Raw genomic sequence first — 18,110 nt, 5'->3', positions numbered from 1 at the left:
AGGCTAGAAGATTTTGATGAATTCCATGCAATGATGAAGGAAAGGAATTGGTTAAGAATTGTCACTGGTTTGACTGCCCCTGTCCAAACTCTTGTTCAAGAGTTTTATGCCCATTTTGGCTTGGACAATGTTGAACCAAATTCAAATAAACACAATGATAAAGTTTATGTTAGAGGACATTGGGTCTTATTTACGAAGGATGTTGTTAGGGATGGTCTTGGTTTGAAGAAAGCAAAAAGAACTTTGATTTGAAGAGTTTAGACTTAGACAAAATTGTCAAAGTGATAATTGGTGGTTCAATAGCCGTTTGGCCGAGAATTAGTGTTATTTAACATGGTGTGCTCTCACCATTTTACAGACTATTGTTTAAAATCTCATTGCCAAATTGGTGTCCTTCTATGCACAATTCAACTGCTAGACCTGAACAAGCACAACTCTTTTATAGGATTGCTCAAAAGAAAAAGATTAATTTGGCTGAGTTGATTTTCACGAGTGTTAGAGTTGTAGCGCAATCAACTCATTCTCTGCAGATTTTGTGTTTTCGTTCTTTAATCTACAAGATCATTTCCACTTACAAGCCTAAATCCTATGAAGTGGAACCCGTTTTGAAGATAAAGGCTGTCACCAAGAAGTCTTTTTGACAGCCTATAGGGAACTTGCCCTCATCTTCCTCTATTGATCAAACTAGGAGTCTGTCCTTCAATATGTGAAGGAAATTCACATTTCTCTCAATTCTCAGATAGAAAAAATGGAGGCTGATCTAAAGAAGATGCTAAAGAAGAAAAAGAAGTCTATCCAGACAGAACCTATTGATCAAAACGTAGTGCCTCCTACAGCTCCAATTGCTCATGTTGTCCCTTCTGCTCTTGCCTGCTGAAGATGCTGCAACTGAAATTCAAGATGAAGAATAGGCTGATCATGAAGTTGAAGAAGAACAAGTAGCTCGTAAAGATGAGAAAGACACTACTCATGAAGATGACCAAGAACTTGCTGATGAAAAAGAAAAAGCTCCTAAAAATGCAGCTGCTCAAACATATTCCCATGTGCGCATTGACAATGCTCCTCCAATTCAAGATGAAACTACCTATCACCTCCTCTACTGCGGTTCCAAAAGTTCAAGTGGAGGACTCTCACATCACCATCAATGCCCCTCTAAAGTGCAAAACCAAGAGGAAAGCTGGTCGCTCTTCTCTACCCTCTCGAAAGTCTTGAAGACTTATGAACAAAAAGGGGAGTAAGAAGCATAAGGGAGTGACTTTAGATTTTTTTTTTTTTTCTAAACTTTGAACTGTTATCTCTCCATAGGAGAGTTTGTTATTTGTTTTTACTGTTTGTGTTATGTTTCTGCAAAACTTAGTTAGTTTATCTTGATACTTTTTTAACTAACCTTGAGTTTTGCATTTATGTTGTTGGTTCTTTTTGTTTGTATGTTTGTTTTTCAAATCTGCAGGTTTGATTGGTTAATTGGAACAGGTTTGCTTAGGGGTGATCACGGGTTGCGGGTAGAACCGGAACCTACGGGTAGAACCAGAATCGGCACTGTGCGGGTAAGTTCCGGTTCCATTTTATTGGAACCAACACTGTGCGGTTCCGGTTCTTATGTATGGAGGAATCGGAATAGGAACCTGGAATAAGAACTTGAAACGGGTACCCGATTTGGAACCTGTAGCAGGTACCCGATTTGGAACCTGTTTGGAACCGATTTTTGAAACCTGTTTTGGAACCTATTTTGGAACTTGTTTTGGAACCTGGGCTCCAATGAAATATTTGTGAATAATGGGGGGTTTCATTATTTTACATATAAAAAATTTTAAATAGAAAAAGTTAAAATTTTAGAGTAACCTAATTAAATAAATATACAATGATACTTATTACATATAAACTACACCATATTAAAAACTTTAATATATTAATATTAAAATTTTGATAATTAATTGTATAATTAGAATTAAGATCCAATTAAAACTGTTTTAATGTTATTAAAAGTGTTTTAATATTATTAAAAGAATCATTTTTTAATAAAATAGTATATTTGATTGAATAATAATATATTTAGTTATTTACTTCAATTATCAAGTTCTAAGTATATCTATAGTAAATTAGCAATTCATTAATTATATATGATAAATTGATAAACATTAATAAATTTAATTACTAGTTAAATATCATACTTAATCAATTATAACATTACATTATAATTAAATGATTACTTAATTAATTATAATTTTATAACATTACTTAATTGATTTATAGTATAATTAATTATAGCATTAATTAATTGATTACTGCTTAATTAATTGACTTATAACATTTAGTATATTACTTAATTAAATAATTAGAAATTCAATTAATTATAGCATTACATTATAGATTTATAGTATAATTAGTTAATTACTTAAGTAATTATAACATTTCATTATAAACATTAGTACAATACTTAATTAAATGATTAAAAATTTAATTAATTATAATATTACATTAAAGATTTATAGTATAATTACTTAATTCACTATAACATTACATTATATTATGATCACATAATTAATTATAACATTACATAATTAAATAATTACTTAATTGATTATGACATTATATTATAAACATTAGTAATTAATAATTTGCTATATAAACATTAGCACAATACTTAATTAAATTATTAGAAATTTAATTAATTATAACATTACATTATAAATTTATAGTACGATTACTTAATTAACTATAACATCACATTATAATTAAATGATTACTTAATTAATTATAATATTCTATTATAAACAAATTAATTATAATATTATATTAAAGATTTATATATGATTACTTAATTCATTATAGTATGATTACATAATTAATTATAATATTACATAATTACATGATTATTTAATTGATTATGACATTATATTATAAACATTAATTATAACATTACATTATAAACAAATAATTATTTAATTAAATGATTAGAAATTTAATTAATTAAGCATTATATTATAGTTAAATAATTACTTAATTAAATTATAACATTATTATATTACATTATATTATGATCACTTAATTAATTATAACATTACATAGTTAAATGATTACTTAATTAGTTATAAATTTATAACATTATATTATAAACATTAGTAATTTACTACATTATTACATCACTTAATTAAATGATTAAAAATTTGATTAATTATAACATTATATTATAGAGTTATAGTATAATTACTTAATCAATTATAACATTCTATTATAGATTTATAATATTATTACTTAATCAGTTATAACATTTCATTATAAACATTAGTATATTAATTAAATGATTAGAAATTTAATTAATTACAATATTAAATTATAGATTTATAGTATGATTACTTAATTCATTATAACATTACATCATAGTATGATCACATAATTAATTATAATATTATATAATTAAATGATTACTTAATTGATTATGACATTATATTATAAACATTAGTAATTTACTACATAAACATTAGCATAATACTTAATAAAATGATCAGAAATTTAATTAATTATAACATATTAACATTACATTATAAATTTATGGTACGATTACTTAATTAATTGTAACATTACATTATAAACAAATAATTACTTAATTAAATTATTACGTAATTAATCATAACATTATTACATTACATTATATTATGATCACTTAATTAATTATAGTATTACATAGTTAAATGATTACTTAATTAGTTATAAATTTATAACATTACATTATAAACATTATTAATTTACTACATTAGTCATTAGTACATTACTTAATTAATTATAACATTACATTATAATTAAATAATTACTTAATTAATTACAATATTATTATATTACATTATAAACAATAACAATTGATGACATTTAATTAACAATTTACAGATGAATAATTGTTTGTGTCTTTGTTTTAATTGAGAAATTTTATGTGAATTGTAATGAATTGATTGAATACAAGTGTTTCCTAGAGATTAGAAGATTTATGAGTTACATTGGACACAAATGAATGAGTAATCAAAATTTGTTAGGGGTGTATTTGTAAACTTTTAAGGTATTTTTATCATTTTTTAAACTAATAGGGGATAATTGATTTTTTTACAAGGTACCCGGGAAAGGAACCGGAACCTGCATTTTAGGTTCTGGTTCCTTGAATTTAAGAACATACACTATGCGGTTCCGGTTACTTTTTTTGGGAACTTGGACTGTGCGATTCCGGTTTCGGTTCCCCCGAAAAATGTAGGGTACTCGGAATCGCTCACCCCTAGGTTTGCTCTTGATCTCTTTTAGTATGTTCTTTATTCATAAGTTTGACAAAGAAGAAGAATGTGGAATATTCATATTTGTCAAACTTATGAGATGTGTGTGCACAACAATTATGTGTGTACACTGGTTGCCAATCTTATGATTTGGCTTGTTTCCTTTGTCGTGTGTGTGCACATCAAATCTATGTGCACACTGATTGTCAGACTTATGTCTTGGCTTGTTTCGTTTCGACTGTGTGTGCACAACGGTTTGTGCTTACACTCTCGCTTCAGATATTTGTAACCCAACAAAAGTTGCATGTCTGATAAAGTGAAAAAGATATTGTTTATCTTTGTCTCTTGCATTTTAGGACTTTTTTACATATGTCATAATATCCTTAAGTGGTCTGAGAGAATAAAGTTATCTTTCCCGATTTGTTTTGTGATCCAAACCAAAAGAAGGAATATTTTTCTTATTTGGACAAACGTTTGTCAGTCCCTTGTTGGCTGACTTGACACTATATTGTTGAGCAAAAAAACCTTCATTGTATAATCTTCTTTCTTGCATTTATAAATCTAACCTTTTGACATTTTGTTTCATTGTACTCTGAATTTCTTAGAGTATTCTTTCTCTTATGGTTCAAGGTTCATTTCTATTGTGTGCCAAAACCTCACCATATCAAACATAGACTTGATGGCTCTTGGAATGTGGTTCCTTTGTTGATGTTGGTGCGTGGCGTCGGTGTTTGAAGCTTGGTGGTTCACAAGCTGTTCTCAAGTGTGTTCCCAACGTGAAGAAGATCCAAGTAGTTGCTACAAGTTAAAGATTCAGAGTGTGGTGCTAAGTGTAAAGTTGAACAGGGAGTTCTTTTTACTGTAACTTAGATAAACTTTGAACGTTATCTTATAATGTGTTTTTGACTTAGTGGATTGCTTCGATCTAGACAAGGTCACATGGATGTAGGCTAAAATGGAATTTATCCGAAGCATGTATATGGTTATGTTCTTTACTTTCCACATTTGTGTTTGATATTTTTACACTGAAAATGTCTTAATCTACTTGATAAATATTCCACTGCACTTTAAAATGGGTACCTAAATGTTAAATAGAGTTCACTTAACTCCAACACTCTCTAAAAGGTTATTTTAAATATTGCTCTCGAGATTTCAAAAATTATTAATTGAATGTTAGGTTTGTGCATATTCTTCAAAAAAATCATTTTTTGTGTTTTGAAAATTAGTCTAAAATCACTCAAAGTTTAACGGGGTTCAAAATAAATGGTAAAATGAAAATTTTCACTATTTTTTAAGGGAAAAATTGGAATTAGATGTTAAAGTGGTGAAAATAATTTCTATTTCAACCCCACTATTTGAATGACTAAATGTCAATCCCATTTGTTTCAAAAATTAACATATCAACTCCTAGTAGTCAATCTCAAACATGTCAATTTGTGAAAAACAACTTCAAACCAATTAAAAATTAAATAAAAATAAAAGGTCTTTGATTACCCATATTGCATCCGGTGAAGGTTAAATCTTTATAAGAGAAAGAAATTTAATATACAAAAAGAAGTAAATTAACCCATTAAAGATCATATGAAAAATATTTAAAAAGGGGAAGGCAAAATTTAGGTATTAGATTGAGCATGATAAGGCAACAGTTGACGTGGATTTTACTTTGTAAACTAGTAGGTTTCACTCACTATTGCTTGTTGTCTCCCAATAAATTAAACAAATTTTGTCCAAGTCCTACTTTTTTGTCATTTCATGTATCCTATAGCATGGACATAATGATGTGTATATTTCTTATTCTCACTCAAAAGTGGATCATCACCGTTTACAATACTCTTTTTTAAGCTTGATTACTAAAAGTTAAATAGTTTACTGTACCCATCTCTATCAATTTAAATTTTGTTGGGAAATCAAAGTAAAATACCTACTAATCTGATAGTTAGTGAATGTGGGATCCTAACATTCTACCATGTTTCTGAAGCCAACACCCATAGCGGCCCATCTTCGCAGCTAGGTGACTTTGCGGATCCCACTCGTTTTCAAACAAGCTTGTAAAAAGAGGGAGCCAATGGGTTAATAAACCCCTGACTAATCTCATATTTAGTGGATGTGGGATCCTAACATTCTACCACACTTTTGAAGTTGACACCCATAACAGCCCATCTTCCTAGCTAGGTGACTTCACAAATCCCGCCCGCTCACGAGTAGCAGCTCTCCACATTGTCCATTACGATGGCCTGTTACATGTGGTGGATAGCTCTGATACCAATTGTTACAAACCCATAGGGTAGAACTCACCCTTAAAACCAACTTGTAAGGGTTGGGAGCCTAGGGGTTAATAAACCACCTACTAATCTCATACTTAGTGGATGTGGGATCCTAACACTATATTATTGTTAGATATATAAAGGGATACATAATATACCATCCAATGGAGTTTAACAAGGGATACAGGGTTTAGAAACTCACCACTCAATAGAATCCCAACCAAAGAGATATATAGTAATTCTCACCACTCAAAGGAATCCAACCAAGATACAGAGTTAGGATAACAATTAATCTATTAAGATCTAAAAATTATGTTCAAATTCAATAATCACTTTCCTTCTACAAATTAACTACAACACTAAGGGAGCGTTTGGATCATATAATGTTTTATTATAGGGGTATATTATATTAACGGAAAGAAAGATCATCTTAAATATTACTGGAAATGTTTAGAAAATATGTTTGGTTGGTTTAAATAAATTGGTGAATAATATGTTTGGTTGGGAGGATAAATGGGTGGGTATGTTATATAGATTACTAAATTGCCCTCCTTTTTAAATATTAATATAATAGTATTTTTTATTATTATTTTTTGAATCACTCTTTTAACCCCTTATATTTGAAATTTTACTAAAACACCCCAATCATATAAAACTTTAATTTGTAGCAAAATCACCCCCACCCATCCCAAGCCACTGTCGGTAGCCAGTCACCACCGCCAATAGCCATCGATAGTCGATGGAATGGCGCACGACTAGCTGTATATAGCCATCCGCGCGTTGGCAAAGCCGGAAATAGCTATGGATCACAAATCCATGGTAAAAAAATGGTCAGATCTATGGCCATTTCACGGCCAAAGATGTAGCTATAAAACAGCCATAGATCTGGTCGTGAAAATGCCAGATCAATGGCCACATCTTTGGCCGTGAAACAGCCATAGAAACGCCATAACTGGTTGTTTTCGGCGCACGACTGGCCAGATCCCATCGGTCGTGCACTATTACGACGACTGACACCAGCGACCGGTGGTGGTGAGTCACGACCAGTAGTGGTCTTAGATGGCTGGGGTTATTTTGTTAACTTTTAAACTTTTTTGTTGCTGGGGTGTTTTAGCTAATTTCTCAAAGTTAGAGTGACCGGGCAATTGTTATTTGATAGATATTTGAAGGCAGTTGTGTCCGAAATGGTTTTTAGTTAAGGGCAAAATGAGTAGAAAAATCATATTAGCCCGGTAATGTTTTAATAACACCTCTTAACAAGGTAATAAGATTATCCCCCACATTACCAATAGTAAACACTATTTGCAATAAAAGACTACCGTAATATTTTATTACTTGCAAACCAAACACAATAATCTTACAAAATAAACGAAGATTACCCCGATTATCTTATTTACCTCCGATCCAAACAGCCCCAAAGGACTTATATAGTTGTCTTGGAACAACCCTTCAAGCTTAGTAATATCACAACTAATCAATATATTTCACTTAAAACTAAACACAATGCATTAGACTTCCTAGGAAACTAAAATGACAAAGAAAATTTCAATAAAATAAATGATAAGCTTCATTTTTTTAGTAGTTTCAGCATTCATTAAATCTAGAGCAGTTGGAAAGAGTTAGTAATAAGTATCTCTTGAGAACTCTAAATGTAACTCCATCTTTCACTAATGACAGACCTTTCTTTTCCACAAGCTTCGTCGCCCTCCTTTCTCTTTAACAAACTCTTTTGTTTCAATTCACTGCTTTTCTCACTTAGCAGAATCAATCGAAGGCGTGTCATTGTTGGAGGTTCATGGTTAACATGGAAGGAGGTTTAAACTTTGGTTATTTTTCCTTAACACCCTCCAAATGTGGTTATTCCACATGGTTTCCCTTTTTGTTTGTTAACAAATTGAACTAGTAACAAACATATATAAGATTAAGGTCGGTGTGAAATATAGCTGCTAGAAAAAATGATAGAAGTTTAAAAGGAAAATTGGTATTTCTGGTGATATAGAATAAGTCTCGCGAAAAGACTACGCTCACCCATAGGTTTCAAAAACTAAGGCCAACACCCCAAAGTTAGTTTTAGTAAGACAAATTTAACGGATCAATGGTTTATTGGTAAATTTAATCAATTCGCAATTGAGAATGCAAAAAATCTTAGTTGTTGGAAATTAAGTTTAGCAAAGTTTCCTTGGAAACCTCTCTTCCTAGTGTAGCACAGAGTTCCAGAAGTTTTTCACATATTAGAAAGGTTGAAAGAGACTTTTCGTCTTTCAACCTGCATTCTCAATCGTTAAAGACTTTTGCTCACACCCAACATGACCTAGCCGGAGGTAAACAAAGACATCTTTTTCCGTTGAAACTTAGATCAAAAATGAAGGGGAAAGAAAATATTTAAGAAGCAATCACAGACAAACTAAATGATTTTCATTTCCTTTGGTTAAGTTCTTTCCTTCTTCTTTCTTATTCTTCTTCTTTTTTTTTTTTTTTCATTTTATTTTATTACATCGTGTAAAAATGAGGACTTTTGCTTTCTTTGTAAAGGAAAACGGTGTCAGTGGTTCGCATGTTGTTGGAGTTATTATAGTTTTTTTGTGATTAAAATTTTTACTTATGGGTATTTATATATTAATACAAATTTAACCAACGGAGGCTGTCTTTGGGGGTGATGGTGTTAGTTTTTGAAACCATGGGTGGAAACTTTGTTTCACGATACTTAGGAGATCTCAATTAAATCCCACTACATGATAACTCACCCTATTGCCAACTTTTAACTAATATTTATCTTATTTATTTTTACTATTTCAACTTCAAATTTTTAATCAAATCATGCTAGATTAGTAGTTTGTAATTTATAAGTAAACTTGGATAGAAAGTTTTATACATGGTATTATTTTTCTCTTAAATTAGTGACAACTTAAAGTTAGGAGTATTCCATAAAATCATAGTCAAAATTAATGAAACTTGATTTTACTTGCAAAAAGATGGTTTGTCTAAGATAAAGATAGACTCCATTATTGAAACTTTGTGGAATAATTTGTGGGTCCAATTATATGGTCAAAACTCAAAGAAAGTTATGGAAAATATCCATTCTCTTATAAAGGCTTAACAATTCCCACTTACCTTATATTAAAATTTCTTGATTAAAATAGAATTTTGGCATAAGAGACTAATTAACCTTAATTAATATTAATTAGTTATTTGTGATAAAAGAAAGTATTGTAATAGGGTTTTATGATCCCATTTGGAGTTACATTATTATTTTGCCTCCATCTTTTAGGGACAAAATGTTTCAACTTTTTTGGTTTAAAGTAACAACTATTGCTTCTTCTACAAGTAATTTTATAAACCCGGCCTAATATTCCACTAAAATTCCATATAAAAGTTAATTGGCTTTATGTATTTTTCAAGAAGTCATCAATTTGTCCACCACAGCACAACATAGCATATTGGAAATGTGCTTCAAAAGGGTAAAGAATAACACCATCATGCAGTCTCTTTTGGATTTTAGCACTGAATTATAAGAGATGTCGTGTTCAATAATAGATCTTTGAGTCTCTAAAATCAACAATCTTCATCATATGCACAGTGGCATTACTCTATTATTGAATTGATTCTTCTGTCCTGGAGAACGGTACAAAGATTCTAATTCAAGAGCATAAGCAATCCCTTTATAAGCAATTCCTTCTACCATTGACAAAGAATATTGTTGGGTCAATGTCTGTTTCACATAGAATATAAACATTGTATTAGTTTATAAAAATAAGTAATACAACAAATCTTATGAAAATGTGTTTGGTAGAAATGAGTCAAAATTATTTTCAGAAACAGTTTTCTAATACAATCCTAAAAGCTAGTGTGAAATTAGAAAACATTTTTTTTTAATATTATATTAAACACGTTTTCAAATATAAAAGTATTAATATACAACTAAAAAATTTGAATCGTATTTTATTTTTTGAAAATTATTTTTAAATCACAAATCAAACAAGTCAAATTTTTTTACATTGTATCTGAAAAATAATGCCACAATTTTTAGTTTAGTGTAGACGGTAAAATCTACGGTTACGGAAAGGGGGGTCTAATCCCGTGAGATTGAGGCCACTAGCAATCTGTTGCATCTGCACACACAAAGAAACAAACGTGAAGCAAACGAGACACACCTAGGGTGGTGTTTGCCATAGGCACTTTGACGATCAAGTCAGTAAAGACTGAAAAAGGCTAATTTAGTGAGGGTAAGGGAAAGAGAGAGTTACCAATAGTTTAGTCAAAGACTAGAACTATGGCGGCAATGTATAGCTCTTGAGAGTGAGAACAAAGGGGTTTGAAGGTGTAATGTTGAATGCCTTATGAGAAAATAGGCCTCTATTTATATAGTAGTAGTAGGATCTTCGAATCCTAGTAGGACTATGAGTCCATGGTAATAGAGATTTAGTGAATAGGAAAATCCTTGATTTCCTACCTTTGAAGGAGTTAGAATCTCATTCAATGTAAGATCCAGGATCTTACAGGAATTAGGATATTCATGGATCTTCTAAGAAGATCAAGATTGTACCAAAATAGGAAGTAGATGGCTTTAGAGTTGGAATAAACTTTGGATTCTGAGAATGATTTGGATCGATGGGCCTAAGCCCATATAAATTGATGACGAGGCCTAATCGGATTAAGGCCTTAGTGGTCAGGCCCAATCTGCAAATAACCTAATTGGTGAAATGGGTTGGCCCATTATGCATATCTTATTGTGGATCCAACCAGGATTGTGCCTCGGCTTTGGGTCACGTAAAAGGTGTTTCGTATTTGAGCCTGCTAAGGCCCAGGCCATTTTTTGGCCCAACATTTACCAATAATAAATTATAATAACAGTTATTAATTATAAAATTTTGAATAGCAACTTATAATATGGACATATTAAAAAAAAAATTTAATGAGTTGTGATGAACTGATACAATGTAAATCTATGTTAAAATGATTTTCAATTAACAACATATAAAGTAAATGTTCTGTTTTAAGGATTTCTAACTTAACCATTCAAAAAATAATGCAATGATTCGAGTATTCTGGCATTTTTAACCTAAAAGTTTGAAGTAATGCAGCTAAGGTTGCTGAAATATTTCATCAAACTTACAAAAAGACTCAAGCCATATAAATTCAACTTCAAAATTTCTCAAAATAATTGTTATTTCTTGTTTAAATAGGTATTAATCTTGATCGTTAAATTTCCAAGAGAAAAAGGTATGGGATTTCCTCACACAAGCTTGTATTAGCCATTGTCAAAAGTACAGAAATGGTCAACGTGCAATTTGGGATAATCGGACTATATTTAAACTTTTAAATATTAGGGTTCTTGTTTGTCAATACATCAACATAAAACTTGTAAAATTACAACGTTGAAACTTGTAAACTAAAAATGTAAAAACTTGTAAAATATGTTTGTGCAAACTTCTATGCTAAAGTCATTTATTAGGGATCAGATAAATTAAGATTCAATGTTTTTCAAGCTATAAATTTTTAAGGGATTGAGATCTATGAGTTAATTTTTTTTTTTATTTTTTTGTTAACTGGGGTGTCCGAGTCAATTTGTGCACACTTCAACTGGTCCATGAAGTCTATTGAACACCCTACAAACCCAAGACACGACCTCTGAATAACCCATCAGATGACTAAAGTCTTGTCTTCCGACCACAAGGCTAGTGGTTGAGTTAAAATATTTTTATATATACAAGAAGTAAATTTCTGATCTAGGAATTAAGATTTAAAGTTAAAAATATAACTTTATGATATTATCATCTCAGTAATTCAGTAAATGCATGCAAGTTGAAATCAAAAGGTAAGGATTCTTAAGTTGAATATAGTTATAATTTTAATGATAAAAATTGAATCAATGAAAGAGGGGGAAAAAATCATTTTCCTTCCCACCAAACAAAGGTAAAGAAATGGAGCTACTCAGTATATAAATGACAGCAACGTTGTAAACTTCAGAACTCTTCAATAAGATATCAAAATGTAAGAAAAAGAATGAAGCAATTCAACAACAATTTCAAGAAAGACGATAAGAGTCGATTCTGCTACTCGTCTAATTGTAAGTAATTGATCTACCATACGCGGAAAACAAAAATTCAATCGGTAAATCAATCACCTTTCTTTGCCTAGATCCGAGTATAAATTATACCGTTTACATGTTTATAAACAAAAATCTGTATAAAGTAAATCCATTCAAGGATTAGATTACTTACGTACGTTTGGAGGCTCCTTTGAATATCTCTGATTTCAGACAGGAATACTATTCATCGGGGCACTATTCATGGTTAATATTCACGATTACTGTTCACCATCTATTGTGTCATAGTTACTGTTCACTGTCTCCTGTTCACGTGATTTTTCGCTAATCGATCCAAAGTAGGATCGCACTCACGAAAGTCCACACGAAGATAATCCGTAGAACCCTTGATTATTTTGCTAGAACAATTAAGGGCTTCAAGAATCAAGAAAGAATAACAAGAGAAGTTTTCTTCTTGAGAGAGAGAGAGACATAGGGTGGCTAGGGTTTTAATTGAATAAATAATTCCTTAATGTTTTAATTTTAAGTTGCACTTACATAGTGCAACAATTAAAACTCTATTCCAATTAGGAATAGCCATGGGCTCCAACCCTAGTTCACCCTTGCAACCAAACACACCCTTTATAGTATTTTAATTAATTAATTATTATTATAATTAAAATCAATTAATATATAATAATATATGAACATTCATTTAAATATATACATAGATATATTTAAATATAATCTCATAATTTAATTTTAATATTAAAATTAAATACAGGCAACAACCTCAGCAAATTTAATTGTACTATGAGATTACCAAAATACCCTTTTGTCCTAAAAGACAAAAATACCCTTCTCACAAATTGATTCTTAAATTATCTTCTAAGTGTGTGACCCGTAGGCTCATCATCATATCGGCAGTGTGTAGTATCACGATTAACACCAATTAATCGTGTCACTATACATAGACCAAGATTGGCCCTTAGCAAGGCATCCTGGCCACCTGATAGATTCGAATTTAGCGAAATCGTAGCTTGTCAACAGTATGGTTACCATGCAATCAAATTCTTTCATCAACTGTTATCTCATCGAGACTAAGGTACAGAAATAGTGTCAACCTCAGATATTCTCGATATGTTTGTATTCAGTTACTAGACCAATGACAAGAATATTAAATTGGATTGATCATCAACTCAATCCCACTGTGGCCACATATCTAATGTCATTGCCATTTACTGAATTACCCAATGAGATAACTTCTCCCATACCGAAGAGTGATGAATCATTTGTCGATCCACCATATTCTCGATACACTTCTTAATGTCACCAATCACTACCGTATTGATAGCTCTGAATAGAACTACATTGAGCTAGTGTCAAACTACAACAATTGGTGGACAAAGCGCTCCGGTGATCTCAAGTCTAAGGATCACATGCGCAACCATCCATTAGAGGATTTATTCCATAGACATTGGGGTTACCATCCATATGGAATCCTCTGATGGGTCTATCAAGTGAACTTGCCTCTAGCAAGCACCCATGCGTTGCACCAGGTTGTTAGCAAACAACCTTGACAAGTGAGATCAGTCACTACCTTTCGACAGGGTCGTTCAACACTATAATAGCCTTACCGTATTATATGTGTCCTTGGTCAGAATAATACTAGGGCTACAGACATTTCTAGAATGGCCACCATATGTGATCATAGGGTTCTCACTATCAAGATTTGAAACACATGATACTCTCGTCACGGTTCTACCATCCTAAGGACATATATCACTACATATACGATATAGAAGAATATGCCTTTTATTGATAAATAAACATTTATTATAGAGTCAATTTTACAATAATTGATTAGCTCTAGGGCACCTACTCTAACAATCTCCCACTTGCACTATAGCCAATCATTCATGTATTTAATACCTAATGACCTTTAGTGTTTTTCATGCTTCTGTTACAAGGAGGCTTCGTTAGTGGATCAGCGAGATTGTCATCAGTATGCACTTTACTAATCTGTACATCTTTCCTCTCAACCATTTCTCTAATGAGATGAAAACGTCTAAGTATGTGTCTGGACTTCTGGTGAGATTGTGGTTCCTTTGCTTGAGCAATTGCTCTATTATTGTCACAATAGACATCTATCAGATCAACAATCATGGAAACCACACCAAGTTCGGTGACGAACTTCTTAATCCAGACTGTATCCTTGGCCACATTGGATAATGCAATATACTCAGCCTCTATTGTAGAGTCCGCTACAGTGCTTTGCTTGGAGCTTTTCCAGCTCACTGCACCCCTATTCAGAAAAAATACAAACCCTGATTGCGATCGATAATCATCTTTATCCGTTTGGAAACTAGCATCACTATATCCTCTTACAGTGAGCTCATCTTCCCCTCCATAAATCAAGAACATGTCCTTAGTCCTCTTCAGGTACTTAAGGATGTTCTTGACAGCTATCCAGTGACGCTCACCTGGATCCGATTGATATCTACTACAAGTGTTTAACGCACATGAGACATCAATCCAAGTACATAACATAACATAACATACATGATGGATCCAATTGTTGACGCATATGGGATCTTTTTCATTCTATCTCTCTCATCATGTGTTTTAGGACACATACCCTTAGAGAGATAGACACTATGTGACATCGAAAGAAATCCCTTCTTGGATTCTTCCATATTGAATCTCTTCAGTACCTTGTCAATATATGTACTCTGACTTAGGCCAAGCAACCTACGCAATATATCTGGTAGATCTTTATTCCGAGGACATATGCTACTTCTCCTAAGTCTTTCATGGAGAAGCTCTTGGATAACTAAGTCTTTACCGACTGCAAGTTCGGTATATCATTCCCAATCAGAAATATGTCATCGAAATATAACACTAGGAATGCCACTGCGCTCCCACTCACTTTCTTGTAAACACAAGGCTCATCTTCGTTCTTGATAAAACCGAATTCTTTTAAGGCTTCATCAAAATGAATGTTCCAGCTCCTTAAAGCTACTTGAGTCCATAAATGGATCTCTGTAACTTGCATACTTTCTCAGCCTGCCCATCAAGAACGAAACCATCGTTTTGTGTTATATACACATCCTCTTCAAGGTTTCCGTTCAGGAAAGTTATTTTGACATCCATTTGCCAAATCTCATAATCATGATATGCAGCAATCGCAAGCATAATCCATATGGATTTAATCATGGAAACCGGTGAAAAGGTTTCCTCATAGTCAATACCATGAATTTATTTGACACCTTTGGCAACCAGTCATGCTTTATAAGTGTGCACCTTGCCATCCATGTCAGTCTTCTTCTTGAAGACCCATTTACACCCTATGGGTTTTATCCCTTTAGGTGGTTCCACCAGAGACCATACTTGGTACTGGTACATGGAGTCTATCTCAAATTTCATGGCTTTAAGCCATTTAATGGAATCAGGATCCGATATAGCGTCTTCGTAGGTTTTGGGTTCATCGTCTTGGTAGACAAGTACATCACCATGTTAAGTCACGAGATAACCGTATCTCTCAGGCTCATGGCGTACTCCCCTATATCTACGTAGCTCCTGTGCTACTTGAGGTGGTTCACTTTGATCCACAAGTTGTGGAGTAACTGTTAGTGTATGTCCTAGGAACCAATCGTGTTGTCAGTTTCAGGACATTATATCTTGTAAATGTATTATGAATAAAAGAAAGTGTTCTTATTTCACATGTTGATTTTCTGCTTCATTTATATTATATTATATTATATTATATTATATTATATTATATTTAATATTGCATGTGAAATGTCTGGATGACACGGATCTTCAAAAGATCAAACATCAAAGAATTCCCTACGCAAGTAATGTTAATTGGGCAATAACATTGCATAGTGGGCATGGTGAATGCCTCCACTGAAAATCATGTGATGGTATTAGTGTGGGTGATTATAAGAGGTATGTCACTAAGGCATTAGCATGGATAAACGGTTAGTGAACTGTTTATCGAATACGACCGATTACGATGAATCACATGGATGTAGTCAATGATGCATCGTAGGATCGTGCTAGCGTACCATTGATCCTTAGACCTAAGACATCACGGTTTGATTCAACATAGGATGCATATGGTTCATATGGTGTATAAGCATGAGACTAGTCATGTCTTGTGTAATAAGCCGGTTTGGTCATATGTTATTCATGTACGAGGACAAGTGATGGTCAAGATGGGATCCGTTAACTCAAAATAGTCCAATCTCGAGTTCCCAGATGAATGTCAATGAACATTGGAAAAGGGAAATCTCTGGCCAGAGTATAATGAATGTCAGATGAAAAGTAGTTTCATGTTGACAAGTTCCATTGTATTGATTGACAATTCGATTAAAGATTAAGTTAAAAATTTTGACATACCATGAACCATTCTTAATTGGGATTAGACAACAGAGGGATTTGACTACACAGTACGTACGATCAGAATAGGTTCATTGGAGTTTACACTTCATTGTGGTTTAGGGGTTATGGAACATTGCTAGACGTCTACCATAATCAGTGGGAGTTTCGATTATAAAGAGTTATAACGAAACATATCAAAATTAGATATTGGGCCCACGGCTAGATCACAGTGAACCAAAATGGTCACACATAAAACCAAGCTCAAGGAGAGAGAGTAATACATATTATTAATCAAATTAATGATGTTCAAATGTAAATGGTTGCATCCAAATTAATGTATTGGTGAGAAATGATTATCCATGGATAGCTAGCACTAACCAAAGGTAATAAGGATTTATTAAATATTATTATTGAATTGGATTCAATGATGGGGGCAAAAGTGCATTGGTTTTATTCTAAAGGGTTAGAATATTTAATGGAATTAAAATTTGATCTAATTATGAATTAACCATAAAACCAAGGACTTGACATAAATGTTTATTCTCAAGTTAATTTTAAATTGTTTGAGGCCTTCCCAAAACAATTTAAAATTACACTTTGTGCCCATGGTATATAAATTAAGTATTATACCATTTTAATGCATTTTTGCAACAATTGAAAACAAAAAGCACTCTCTCGGCTCTCTCTCATCTTTGGCTTAGGTGGATTTCATTTTGAGTTTCTTCATTCTCTTTTGAAGAATCTAGACTCCAAGTTTCAACATCAAGCTTTTAATAGGCAAAGGAGTTGGTAATTTTCTATCCTTTTCTTACATTAATAAGTTAATGTTTTAATTGTTTGTTTTCTACCTTATGTCCATCATCTTGATCATCATTTTCTCTCCATTTCCATGTCCAAAATGCATGAATCCCAACAATGGTATCAGAGCATGTTTAAATTCATGTATGCATGTAGCATTTTTGGTGAAAAATGGCTTGGTTTGGACATGGCTATCTCTCGGTTTTGAGTGCATGTTGAGCTTGTGTATTTGGAATACATTTGATGATGGATATATGACATTCATGCTTGTATGAAATTTTGATATTTTGAATACAAAATTTCTTGTTCTTAAAGTCATATGTAACATGCATGTTGTTTTTTATGCATCTTGATGCATTTTTGACTAAATATGAATATATC

The 18,110-nt window shown here is 32.1% G+C and overlaps 1 protein-coding gene across 1 annotated transcript in view; it reads left to right on the top strand.

The window, feature by feature from the left end:
* Positions 1 to 748: 748 nt before the first annotated feature.
* Positions 749 to 18,110, top strand: part of LOC116106728 — a 33,419-nt gene continuing 16,057 nt past the window's right edge. Inside the window, 3 exon segments of the mRNA XM_031393058.1 lie at positions 749 to 850; positions 912 to 1,234; positions 1,451 to 1,547. Of these exon segments, the coding sequence (XP_031248918.1) occupies positions 749 to 850; positions 912 to 1,234; positions 1,451 to 1,547 (522 nt within the window).

This window comes from Pistacia vera, unplaced genomic scaffold (assembly GCF_008641045.1).
Source record: "Pistacia vera cultivar Batoury unplaced genomic scaffold, PisVer_v2 Contig521, whole genome shotgun sequence".
In the NCBI taxonomy this organism is placed as follows: Eukaryota; Viridiplantae; Streptophyta; class Magnoliopsida; order Sapindales; family Anacardiaceae; genus Pistacia; species Pistacia vera.
Note: the sequence above shows the minus strand (reverse complement) of the source record. Positions and strands in the feature narration are given on the sequence as shown.